Source organism: Oncorhynchus mykiss, chromosome 2 (assembly GCF_013265735.2).
Source record: "Oncorhynchus mykiss isolate Arlee chromosome 2, USDA_OmykA_1.1, whole genome shotgun sequence".
Lineage (NCBI taxonomy): Eukaryota > Metazoa > Chordata > Actinopteri > Salmoniformes > Salmonidae > Oncorhynchus > Oncorhynchus mykiss.
In genome coordinates this window covers 95,652,795-95,666,958 of record NC_048566.1, presented here as the reverse complement: position 1 = coordinate 95,666,958, position 14,164 = coordinate 95,652,795, and the positions used below count along the sequence as shown (strand labels likewise).

The window sequence follows — 14,164 nt, the reverse complement described above, 5'->3', positions numbered from 1 at the left end:
GTGTCACATTGGGCGCTATGGAGGGGGCTGTGTCACATTGGGCGCTATGGAGGGGGCTGTGTCACATTGGGCGCTATGGAGAGGGCTGTGTCACATTGGGCGCTATGGAGGGGGCTGTGTCACATTGGGCGCTATGGAGGGGGCTGTGTCACATTGGGCGCTATGGAGGGGGCTGTGTCACATTGGGCGCTATGGAGAGGGCTGTGTCACATTGGGCGCTATGGAGAGGGCTGTGTCACACTGGACGCTATGGAGAGGGCTGTGTCACACTGGACGCTATGGAGGGGGTTGTGTCACACTGGGCGCTATGGAGGGGGTTGTGTCACACTGGGCGCTATGGAGAGGGCTGTGTCACATTGGGCGCTATGGAGGGGGTTGTGTCACACTGGACGCTATGGAGAGGGCTGTGTCACATTGGGCGCTATGGAGAGGGCTGTGTCACACTGGACGCTATGGAGAGGGCTGTGTCACACTGGACGCTATGGAGAGGGCTGTGTCACACTGGACGCTATGGAGGGGGTTGTGTCACACTGGGCGCTATGGAGGGGGTTGTGTCACATTGGGCGCTATGGAGAGGGCTGTGTCACACTGGACGCTATGGAGGGGGCTGTGTCACATTGGGCGCTATGGAGAGGGCTGTGTCACACTGGACGCTATGGAGGGGGCTGTGTCACATTGGGCGCTATGGAGGGGGCTGTGTCACACTGGGCGCTATGGAGGGGGTTGTGTCACATTGGGCGCTATGGAGAGGGTTGTGTCACACTGGGCGCTATAGAGGGGGCTGTGTCACATTGGGCGCTATGGAGGGGGTTGTGTCACATTGGGCACTATGGAGGGGGTTGTGTCACACTGGGCGCTATGGAGGGGGTTGTGTCACATTGGGCACTATGGAGAGGGCTGTGTCACACTGGGCGCTATGGAGGGGGTTGTGTCACACTGGGCGCTATGGAGGGGGTTGTGTCACACTGGGCGCTATAGAGGGGGTTGTGTCACACTGGGCGCTATGGAGAGGGCTGTGTCACACTGGGCGCTATGGAGGGGGTTGTGTCACACTGGGCGCTATGGAGAGGGCTGTGTCACACTGGGCGCTATGGAGGGGGTTATGTCACACTGGGCGCTACGGAGAGGGCTGTGTCACATTGGGCGCTATGGAGGGGGTTGTGTCACACTGGGCGCTATGGAGAGGGCTGTGTCACACTGGGCGCTATGGAGGGGGTTGTGTCACACTGGGCGCTATGGAGGGGGCTGTGTCACATTGGGCGCTATGGAGGGGGCTGTGTCACATTGGGCGCTATGGAGGGGGCTGTGTCACACTGGGCGCTATGGAGGGGGCTGTGTCACATTGGGCGCTATGGAGGGGGTTGTGTCACACTGGGCGCTATGGAGGGGCCTGTGTCACACTGGGCGCTATAGAGGGGGCGGAGTGAAAAGCCAGCATCAGCCTTTGCAACACAGCCCCCTTCCAAAACAAAGTTTGATGTTTGATGTTGAGCCTCTAACTTTGCACCTTTTGATGTAAGGGTCAGGGCAACAACTCTTACAATTCCAACTACTGAACCCTGCAAGATACTGCTCTTAATTATACAACTACCTTTTTTTTGCTAAAGCTGAGATGCTGAAAAAATGTTTTGCCCACGCTACAGACGTCTATAAGGGTCCACTAATAAAGGACTAGTACATTTTTTAATATATTTTTTTATTAATATATGTTTTTATCGAGATTAAAGCACCCTCAGCACCCCTACTCCCTGCAGGTATGCCCATGTACAGTCTATTACAGTATATTGCATTGGGCCCTAAACTGGCGTTGAAGATCGAAGTTGCTACTGTGTATGGGTATGTATGACACACTCTCCAAAACTCCACCTATTTGGTTAGTAGAGACACTATTAAGCTTTTTCCTCCAAAACTCCACCTATTTGGTTAGTAGATACCTACATTTTTCACCCCAATTTAGCTGAGACAGGTAGAAAAGTTCTCTCTACAGCTCAATATTGTCAAGAGACAATTGTATTTTTTCATTATTGTTATTTTAGGCTCCCGAGTGGCGCAGTGGTCTAGGACACTGCACCTCAGTGCAGGAAGGCATCACTGCAGTACCTGGTTAGAATCCAGACTGCATCACATCTGGCCGTGATTGGGAGTCCCATAGGGCGGCGCACAATTGGCCGGGGTAGGCCGTAATTGTAAGTAAGAATTTGTTCTTAACCGACTCGCTTAGTTAAATAAAGGATCAATTAGAAAACTATATTTTAAAAACATATTATTGATTTGTTTTCATAAATTACTCATTGCATTTTCTTGCTGTCACAATAGAGGTGGCCATTGATTAAAATTCTATATATTTGAAATTAGTTATCCACATTAAAATGTTTTGAAATGCGGGCTTTTATTTTGAACGTTCACATTATCATACAACAGTGACGTCATCGTTTGTGCTGCTGGCGGAACACTAGCGCATTCTGTTTCTGTATTTATATACATAACAGCGCTGTAGCCGCATGCATTTACCCAAATCCCACGACGTAGACAGAAGCTACCGACAACCCGAAGGGAACGATATCCATGACCATGACGCCCTTGTCACTGTCATTTTCGAGTCTGTTAAAGAATAAGGATTCTCTGCAGAAGTGTTTCAATTGCTACAATGCCTTCCACGCGCAGCACGACATACCACGGTACTTCAGAAACCGAACGCCGTGGAAGAAGGCTCGGTTATGGGAGCGGAATTTCAGTGCGGTGTCCCACAGTAGGTTCATCGGCCAAGTGTTGGCGAAACAACCCTTTGCCAAAATCTATGCGAAGGAAGCTACTATGTGTACCACTTCTGCAAGTGGCCAAGACATGACCAACTGGTTGTGGTCTATTTACAACGAAACCAAAAAACAGACCGAAGGTAGGACATGCATCTGTTGAATCCATATGGTTGAGGATGTTAAACAATAATAATGTCCAATCCCTAATTATTTGTATTCCTTTGAAAGAAGTTAGGCGCAACTTGTTACTCACTGTACCAGCGGTGGCATGTTAATTACAAGTACCAGTACTTCAAATCAAAGTGTATTTGTCACATGCGCCGAATACAACAGGTGTAGTAGACCTTACAGTGAAATGCTGAATACAACAGGTGTAGGACCTTACAGTGAAATGCTGAATACAACAGGTGTAGTAGACCTTACAGTGAAATGCTGAATACAACAGGTGTAGTAGACCTTACAGTGAAATGCTGAATACAACAGGTGTAGTAGACCTTACAGTGAAATGCAGAATACAACAGGTGTAGTAGACCTTACAGTGAAATGCTGAATACAACAGGTGTAGTAGACCTTACAGTGAAATGCTGAATACAACAGGTGTAGTAGACCTTACAGTGAAATGCTGAATACAACAGGTGTAGTAGACCTCAGTGAAATGCTGAATACAACAGGTGTAGTAGACCTTACAGTGAAATGCTGAATACAACAGGTGTAGTAGACCTTACAGTGAAATGCTGAATACAACAGGTGTAGTAGACCTCACAGTGAAATGCTGAATACAACAGGTGTAGTAGACCTTACAGTGAAATGCTGAATACAACAGGTGTAGGTAGACCTTACAGTGAAATGCTGAATACAACAGGTGTAGTAGACCTTACAGTGAAATGCTGAATACAACAGGTGTAGGTAGACCTTACAGTGAAATGCTGAATACAACAGGTGTAGTAGACCTCAGTGAAATGCTGAATACAACAGGTGTAGTAGACCTTACAGTGAAATGCTGAATACAACAGGTGTAGTAGACCTTACAGTGAAATGCTGAATACAACAGGTGTAGTAAACCTTACAGTGAAATGCTGAATACAACAGGTGTAGTAGACCTTACAGTGAAATGCTGAATACAATAGGTGTAGTAGACCTTACAGTGAAATGCTGAATACAACAGGTGTAGTAGACCTTACAGTGAAATGCTGAATACAACAGGTGTAGTAGACCTTACAGTGAAATGCTGAATACAACAGGTGTAGTAGACCTTACAGTGAAATGCTGAATACAACAGGTGTAGTAGACCCTACAGTGAAATGCTGAATACAACAGGTGTAGTAGACCTTACAGTGAAATGCTGAATACAATAGGTGTAGTAGACCTTACAGTGAAATGCTGAATACAACAGGTGTAGTAGACCTTACAGTGAAATGCTGAATACAACAGGTGTAGTAGACCTTACAGTGAAATGCTGAATACAACAGGTGTAGTAGACCTTACAGTGAAATGCTGAATACAACAGGTGTAGTAGACCCTACAGTGAAATGCTGAATACAACAGGTGTAGTAGACCTCACAGTGAAATGTTGAATACAACAGGTGTAGTAGACCTGACAGTGAAATGCTGAATACAACAGGTGTAGTAGACCTTACAGTGAAATGCTGAATACAACAGGTGTAGTAGACCTTACAGTGAAATGCTGAATACAACAGGTGTAGTAGACCTGACAGTGAAATGCTGAATACAACAGGTGTAGTAGACCTTACAGTGAAATGCCGAATACAACAGGTGTAGGTAGACCTTACAGTGAAATGATTACTTACGAAGCCCCCCCAGTACACATACCTACAATACACATTACCTTACATGCACATACCTACAGTACACATACCTACAGTACACATGACCTTATATGCACATACCTACAGTACACATACCTACAATACACATACCTACAGTACACATACCTACAATACACATGACCTTATATGCACATACCTACAGTACACATACCTACAGTACACATACCTACAGTACACATACCTACAGTACACATACCTACAATACACATACCTACAGTACACATACCTACAATACACATACCTACAGTACACATACCTACAATACACATACCTACAATACACATACCTACAGTACACATACCTACAATACACATACCTACAATACACATACCTACAGTACACATACCTACAATACACATGACCTTATATGCACATACCTACAGTACACATACCTACAATACACATACCTACAGTACACATACCTACAATACACATACCTACAATACACATACCTACAGTACACATACCTACAATACACATACCTACAGTACACATACCTACAGTACACATACCTACAGTACACATACCTACAGTACACATACCTACAATACACATACCTACAGTACACATACCTACAGTACACATACCTACAATACACATACCTACAATACACATACCTACAGTACACATACCTACAATACACATGACCTTATATGCACATACCTACAGTACACATACCTACAATACACATACCTACAGTACACATACCTACAATACACATACCTACAATACACATACCTACAGTACACATACCTACAATACACATACCTACAGTACACATACCTACAGTACACATACCTACAATACACATACCTACAGTACACATACCTACAATACACATACCTACAGTACACATACCTACAGTACACATACCTACAATACACATACCTACAGTACACATACCTACAGTACACATACCTACAATACACATACCTACAGTACACATACCTACAATACACATACCTACAGTACACATACCTACAGTACACATACCTACAGTACACATTACCTACAATACACATACCTACAGTACACATACCTACAGTACACATACCTACAATACACATACCTACAGTACACATACCTACAATACACATACCTACAATACACATACCTACAGTACACATACCTACAGTACACATACCTACAGTACACATACCTACAATACACATACCTACAATACACATACCTACAATACACATGACCTTATATGCACATACCTACAGTACACATACCTACAGTACACATACCTACAGTACACATACCTACAATACACATACCTACAGTACACATACCTACAGTACACATACCTACAGTACACATTACCTTATATGCAGACCTAAAATAAAAAATATCTAACAAATGAATAAATCTGCAGACTTTCAGGGTGCACTGATGTTTTCATATCTCCTTTAGCTAGAAACCTATATGATAGTGTTGACAAATGATTTCAAATGCATCATAATTCATGTCACTAATCAGCAAGAGCATGACAGAGGCTTGTATTCATTTGCAGAGGGGCAATAGTTTTTTTTTTTTACCAACATTGACACAAGAAATGTAAAACATGCACACCATTCTTCTTCTTCTCCAACCTCTTGTTTTTCCTTCTCATTTAGCCCTGATCCCTGTGATATCTAAGAACAGTGTGAACCCCGACACCATCTTTGCCAACAACGAGATGAGTCTGGGTGACATCGAGATCTATGGGTTTGACTATGACTACACTCTGGCCTTCTACTCCAGACACCTCCACACCCTCATCTTTAACATCGCCAGGGACATCCTCATCCAGGAGCACAGGGTAATGTCTGTTCCTCTAGCCTGGTCCTAGATCAGATCTGTGGCAGAGGGTCTTTTAATGTGACAGAGATGAAGTGGCATAGCAGAGGAGCAGTAGCCTGATCCCAGATCTGTTAGTGCTGACAACTCTTATGGTAATTGTCATATGGGAAATTCCACGGTAACAGAATTATGCTTTGACTCAGATTTGTTCACTTTAAAATGTATGCCAAACAAAAACCAACATTTTAAGATGCGAGGCTGTGGTCCTTCTTCCTCTGCTCCCTATTCAGCTTCTGCAGCCGTCTCCACCCGGGCCCCTCTGCTCCCCATTCTGCTTCTGCAGCCGTCTCCACCCGGGCCCCTCTGCTCCCCATTCTGCTTCTGCAGCCGTCTCCACCCAGGCCCCTCTGCTCCCCATTCTGCTTCTGCAGCCGTCTCCACCCGGGCCCCTCTGCTCCCCATTCTGCTTCTGCAGCCGTCTCCACCCGGGCCCCTCTGCTACCTATTCTGCTTCTGCAGCCGTCTCCACCCAGGCCCCTCTGCTACCTATTCTGCTGCTGCAGCCGTCTCCACCCAGGCCCCTCTGCTACCTATTCTGCTTCTGCAGCCGTCTCCACCCAGGCCCCTCTGCTACCTATTCTGCTTCTGCAGCCGTCTCCACCCAGGCCCCTCTGCTACCCATTCAGCTTCTGCTGCCATCTCCACCCGGGCCCCTCTGCTACCCATTCAGCTTCTGCAGCTACCTCAACCCGGGCCTCTGTGCTCCCAATTCAGCTGCTGCAGCTACCTCCACCCGGGCCTCTGTGCTCCCTATTCTGCTTCTGCAGCCGTCTCCACCCGGGCCCCTCTGCTACCCATTCAGCTTCTGCTGCTATCTCCACCCGGGCCCCTCTGCTACCCATTCAGCTTCTGCAGCTACCTCCACCCGGGCCTCTGTGCTCCCTATTCAGCTGCTGCAGCTACCTCCACCCGGGCCTCTGTGCTCCCTATTCAGCTTCTGCAGCCGTCTCCACCCGGGCCCCTCTGCTCTCTATTCAGCTTCTGCAGCCATCTCCACCCAGGCCCCTCTGCTACCTATTCTGCTTCTGCAGCCGTCTCCACCCAGGCCCCTCTGCTACCTATTCTGCTTCTGCAGCCGTCTCCACCCGGGCCCCTCTGCTACCTATTCTGCTTCTGCAGCCATCTCCACCCAGGCCCCTCTGCTACCTATTCAGCTTCTGCAGCCGTCTCCACCCAGGCCCCTCTGCTACCTATTCAGCTTCTGCAGCCATCTCCACCCAGGCCCGTCTGTGCTCCCTATTCAGCTTATGCAGCCGTCTCCACCCGGGCCCCTCTGCTCTCTATTCAGCTTCTGCAGCCATCTCCACCCAGGCCCCTCTGCTACCTATTCTGCTTCTGCAGCCGTCTCCACCCAGGCCCCTCTGCTACCTATTCAGCTTCTGCAGCCATCTCCACCCAGGCCCCTCTGCTACCTATTCAGCTTCTGCAGCCGTCTCCACCCGGGCCCCTCTGCTACCTATTCAGCTTCTGCAGCCGTCTCCACCCGGGCCCCTCTGCTCTCTATTCTGCTGCTGCAGCCGTCTCCACCCGGGCCTCTGTGCTCCCTATTCAGCTTCTGCAGCCGTCTCCACCCGGGCCCCTCTGCTACCTATTCAGCTTCTGCAGCCGTCTCCACCCAGGCCCCTCTGTACTCCCTATTCAGCTTATGCAGCCGTCTCCACCCGGGCCCCTCTGCTCTCTATTCAGCTTCTGCAGCCATCTCCACCCAGGCCCCTCTGCTACCTATTCAGCTTCTGCAGCCGTCTCCACCCAGGCCCCTCTGCTCTCTATTCTGCTGCTGCAGCCGTCTCCACCCGGGCCTCTGTGCTACCTATTCAGCTTATGCAGCCGTCTCCACCCGGGCCCCTCTGCTACCTATTCAGCTTCTGCAGCCATCTCCACCCAGGCCCCTCTGCTACCTATTCTGCTGCTGCAGCCGTCTCCACCCAGGCCCCTCTGCTACCTATTCTGCTGCTGCAGCCATCTCCACCCAGGCCCCTCTGCTACCTATTCAGCTTCTGCAGCCATCTCCACCCAGGCCCCTCTGCTACCTATTCTGCTGCTGCAGCCATCTCCACCCGGGCCCCTCTAGCTACTGCCGTGACCAACGACCCGGTGCAGGCGGCTATCCAGCCGTCTTCAATACCTCTGATCCCAGGCTACAGCATATCCTCTTCATCAGAGAGTTTCGTGGTAGCACTTAATGTGACCTGACCTGACCTCGGCCCCCTTCCTCACTAAACTACATATCTCCACCCTTATCAGTGCCTGCCACATGTTGTTACTCTTACTTTACTCAATACATTTCAAGCTTAATTGCCTCCACCATATACATTCCTCCTACAGATCAATCAATCAATCAAATGTATTTATAAAGCCCTTTTTACATCAGCTGTTGTCACAAAGTGCTGTACAGAAACCCAGCCTTAAACACCAAACAGCAAGCAATGCAGGTGTAGAAGCACGGTGACTAGGAAAAACTCCCTAGAACCTAGGAAGAAACCTAGAGAGGAACCATGCTCTGAGGGGTGGCCAGTCCTCTCCTGGCTGTGCCGGGTGGAGATTATAACAGTACATGGCCAAGATGTTCAAACGTTTATAGATGACCAGCAGGGTCAAATAATGATAATCACAGTGGTTGTAGAGGGTGCAACAGGTCAGCACCTCAGGAGTCAGCAGCATACCACCCTGCATCCCACTGCTGGCTTGCTTCTGAAGCTAATCAGGGTTGGTCCTGGTCAGTACTTGGTCAGTACCTGGATGGGAGACCACATGCTGCTGGAAGTGGTGTTGGAGGGCCAGTAGGAGGCACTCTTTCCTCTGAAATAATAATTTCCCAATGCCCCAGGGCAGTGATTGGGGACATTGCCCTGTGTAGGGTGCTGTCTTTCGGATGGGACGTTAAACGGGTGTCCTGACTCTCAGGTTATTAAAGATCCCATGGCACTTATTGTAAGAGTAGGGGTGTTAACCCCTGTGTCCTGGCTAAATTCCCAAGCTGTACTTCATACCATCATGGTCACCTAATCATCCCCAGCTTATAATTGGCTCCTTCATCCCCCTCTCCCCTGTAACTATTCCCCAGGTCGTTGCTGTAAATGAGAATGTGTTCTCAGTCAACTTACCTGGTAAAATAAAAGGAGTAAATGTCAGTTGGCTTTTCATAGCCCAGCATTCAGAGTTAGAGACAGCAGGTGCGGTAGAGAGAGAGTCGAAAACTGCAGGTCCGGGACAAGGTAACACGGTGAACAGGTCAGGGTTCCATAGCCACAGGCATAACAGTTGAAACTGAAGCAGCAGCATGGCCAGCTGGGCTTATATTTTACCTGGTCACTGGTCACTCGTTCAGAACTGCAGCCACGTTAGGATATAATTCAACCTTCACCCTCATGCTCTGCCTACACCTTATATGTTAGGCCCAAATCTATTGTCCGTCCTCTCAATTGTTGCTTCGTTGCGTCCCTTCTCACTGGTAAGTAACTGATTATTTTGGGGTGTGCTCCGATGCCAGCGCTCCTGCGTAGGGCTACCTACCTACCTGGCTTCGAGGATCTTCCCTCTGTCGTTCTTGTTCACTCAGTTAAACATGTACTAGATTGAAATAGAGTTTTAGGAAAGTTCAATCAGGAAGGCTGGTTTGAATGCTTGTTTAACTTAATTCAGTAAGTAGAACATAATTCACTCTGTTTCATATTCTACGGGCGTAGTGGGAATGAATACTAACGTATCATCATAGCGTCTTTCCTATTAGCCATGTGTGAAGTGTCCTTCACCTGTTGACCTCATAGCCTATAAGCACGGCACGATAATGCACATTCCTCACGCTTGCTGTTCAACCTATGGGCTCACTCTTACAATGATCACTCCCTTCTCTCTTAACCAATGGGGTGTAGTAAATCTTGGGATGTATTTATATGTTAAATTACCCATGTTTTCTCACTTGCTGTTTTTCTGCAGCAGTTGTTGCCATCCACTTCCCTACCACCACCAGCTATAATATCCTTAATGCCTGTCAACAGAACTCCTTTACCCCAACGGGGTTGTTTTGATGCCAGCAGTACCGCATTGGGGCTATCTGCCATCACCTAATCTGGCTCCTAGGATCTTCCCTCTTGAGACGAGGCAATTCGACAGACTATTTAATCAAATGTCATATTGCATTCCATCTTTGTTCATTCAGTAAAGCCTGGACTCGATTGAATTACAGTAGGTGAAGTGGATTTACCTCCGCTAATGGCATTATGGTAACAGAATGACATGTCCCTGACCTGTAACTATACAGAAATGCATGATTATGGATCCGAATATCATTCTCTTCATAGTGATGTATCCTAAATAGGTACACAAAGGTAGAAATATGCAATATCCTTATTTTTATTATTCTTATTTTTATTGTCCTTATTATTCTACACACGGGCTATTATTTTAATGAGCTCCGCCCCCAAACAAGTCCACATTTGGTTGTTTTCCTGACCAGACAAAATCTGAAACAATCGTAGACGTCTATGACATCACAGTAGAGTCCGTCACAGTAGAGTCCATCACAGTAGAGTACAGTCCATCACAGTAGAGTACAGTCCCCATTCTATATCTCAGATATTGTATCTCCCTACGAGCCAGGATGCAGACTGAGATTCTCTGACAGGGCTACTGTTGTCCATTCCAGTGATTTGTCTGCCATTGTAATCCTTGGGCGAGCCGCCTAAGCATTTTTTTCAGGTCGCCTAAGTCCAAACAGTGTTAAAAAAAAATATATATATATACACATTACCAGTCAAAAGTTTGGACACTCCGACTCATTCAAGGGTTTTTCTTTATTTTTGACTATTTTCTACATTGTAGAATAATAGTGAAGACATCATAATATGTCAGTGGAAGGGAGGACAGTAACAGGAGACACTATGAGCTGAACATAACAGTCAGTGGAAGGGAGGACAGTAGCAGGAGACACTATGAGCTAAACATAACAGTCAGTGGAAGAGAGGACAGTAACAGGAGACACTATGAGCTGAACATAACAGAATGTCAGTGGAAGAGAGGACAGTAACAGGAGACACTATGAGCTGAACATAACAGTCAGTGGAAGAGAGGACAGTAACAGGAGACACTATGAGCTGAACATAACAGAATGTCAGTGGAAGAGAGGACAGTAACAGGAGACACTATGAGCTGAACATAACAGTCAGTGGAAGAGAGGACAGTAACAGGAGACACTATGAGCTGAACATAACAGTCAGTAGAAGAGAGGACAGTAGCAGGAGACACTATGAGCTGAACATAACAGAATGCCAGTGGAAGGGAGGACAGTAACAGGAGACACTATGAGCTGAACATAACAGAATGCCAGCGGAAGTAGCAGGTGACCCAACTGTGGTTTGTGTCTGCTTTGATATCTCATTGTAGCGGACTCAATTACAGTAATTCTGTTGTTATTTTCTTGGTAAATCCGCTACCGATTTGGTAAATGAATTATGAGTTTTAATCACGTAATAATTCTTAAACTTGATATCAGTAAACGCACAGTAACTAATTAGTAGATCTACCTTTTCATGTTACTTTTGTGAACTTTTATCTTCGTTACATGAGGGAGAGAAATTAGAAATGATCTGAGCCTTTGCTTACTGCAAATTTTTTAGAATGGAAAATGCTTGAAATAATTATATGACTTAATTTCTCAAAAATATAGACTCTTTATTTTCATTTGACACTCAATTTGATAAACTTCACATGTTGGTGCTCATGTGTCCGTTTAGATGGAAAAGCTTATACCAAGTTTGTGCTGTATAGCCAATTCTTTGCCGGGGGGGAAGTTTGGCATTAAAATGACCACAGGAAGTTGGCAAGACGGCACAAAACTGATCTGGGACCAGAGTCTGTTGTTCTATTCTGGTTTCCCGGATCTGTTTGTCGTGTTTTGCCAATAGGAGTTGGCAAGAAGGCACAAACATAAATAGCCAACTCCTATGGTCGTTGTCACTCAAAACTCCTATGGTCTGACATCACAACAACCATAGGAGTTGTCATGATGGCACAAACAGCTCCTATGGTCATTGGCATGCCAATTTGCCATTGAATGCTTTTGAATGCTTTTGAAAAGGATTTCACAAGGCCCATTTTCACATGATATGCCTAAATAATTAATAACTACTAGGCTAATAAATCAACTTTTTGCTAGGTTAATTAAATTATCATGTTATTTAAAGTTTTCCCTTTGGAGCGCAATAGATTACCTGTGATTACCTGTGATTACCTGTGATTACCTGTGATTACCTGTGATTACCTGGGATTACCTGGGATTACCTGGGATTACCTGTGATTACCTGTGATTACCTGTGATTACCTGTGATTACCTGTGATTACCTGTGATTACCTGTGATTACCTGATGAGCGAAACGTTTTATGAGGTGATTCGACTCCTGGCTCAGTTTGTCAGCTGTGTCATCTTAAAACCTACGTTGAGAGTTTTTGTTGCTGTTGTTGTTGTCCTAAAACATGTTTTAACGTGATTCCTAGGACCTTTTCTATGATGCCTTGTGGATACGGCCCCAGGTCGTGTTTTGTGCAGTATAACCAAATCCTTTGGTCGTTGGCAGGCCTAACTACCACTGGCATAAGACTGCACTCACTGTCACATGAAAGACTACTCTGCTCCAGATACATATTCATCAAATCATATTAACTGAATATTATGTAATTCTGTTGGACTTGACAAAGCACAGGCCATGTCTTTGTTTGTAACCTTGACAACCCCCCCCCCCCCCCACCCATTTCATTCAACACTTGCCATATTTTTCCAAATAGAGAGAGGTTCTATTTATACTGTCAGTGTCTGTCTGTTAAAGTTAACAAATTATTTTCTAATAGTGGTGAGAAAATCATTGGAGAAAAATGAGTTAAAGTAGTTTATTTTTTATTTTTTAAGTATTCAGCCTTTTCAAGATCTTCCTCTGAGAATTGGTATAAGTGGACTTTTTGCAAAGCCTATGTTCAAAGAACGAAGATTTGACTGAGCGTTTTAAAATCTGTGTCTTCAGTTTAGACAGTTTACATGTCCATCTCCAATAAATGGTGATAAACCATAGATCCTTGTTTCTGTTCCGCTCCAAGCTTCAGTGATAACGTCTCAGTTTCTCATGGGGCGGCAGGGTAGTCTAGTGGTTAGAGCGTTGGACTATACGGAAGGTTGCAAGTTCAAATCCCCGAGCTGACATGGTACAAATCTGTCGTTCTGCCCCCTGAACAGGCAGTTAACCCACTGTTCCTAGGCCGTCATTGAAAATGCGAAGTTGTTCTTAACTGACTTGCCTAGTTAAATAAAAATAAAATGTTTTTTTTCTTCTGCCTTAGTACCCTGAGGGCTTGAGAGAGTACGAGTACATCCCTAACTTTGTTGTCAGAGGACTGCACTATGATGTCCAAAGGGCTTTGCTGATGAAGATAGATGCCTTTCACTACATACAGCTGGGAACCGTATACAGGTGCAGTCTAGCTATTACTATGAATACATTGATTAAAGGCCTAGTGCAGTGTTTTTTTAATGATATATTTCCACAGTATGAGGTTGAAATAATACTATGAAATTGTGAAAGTTATGATAATGCCCTTTTAGTGTAAAATCTGTTTGAAAAGGCTGCCTGAAATTTCAGCCTGTTTTGGTGGGATGGAGTTTTGGCCTGCCTAGTTAGACCAATAAGAACGAGTTCCAAACCTCTCTGCCAATAACAGCTGGTTTTAACA

General features: G+C 45.8%; 1 protein-coding gene across 1 annotated transcript in view; it reads left to right on the top strand.

Annotated features, from left to right (window-relative positions):
* Nucleotides 1-2,455: 2,455 nt before the first annotated feature.
* LOC110502485 (5'-nucleotidase domain-containing protein 3) overlaps nt 2,456-14,164 on the top strand; it is a 28,608-nt gene continuing 16,899 nt past the window's right edge. The window contains exons 1-3 of the mRNA XM_036960040.1: nt 2,456-2,896; nt 6,223-6,407; nt 13,775-13,905. Of these exons, the coding sequence (XP_036815935.1) occupies nt 2,566-2,896; nt 6,223-6,407; nt 13,775-13,905 (647 nt within the window). The 5' untranslated portion in view covers nt 2,456-2,565. The remainder of the gene's footprint in view (nt 2,897-6,222; nt 6,408-13,774; nt 13,906-14,164) is intronic.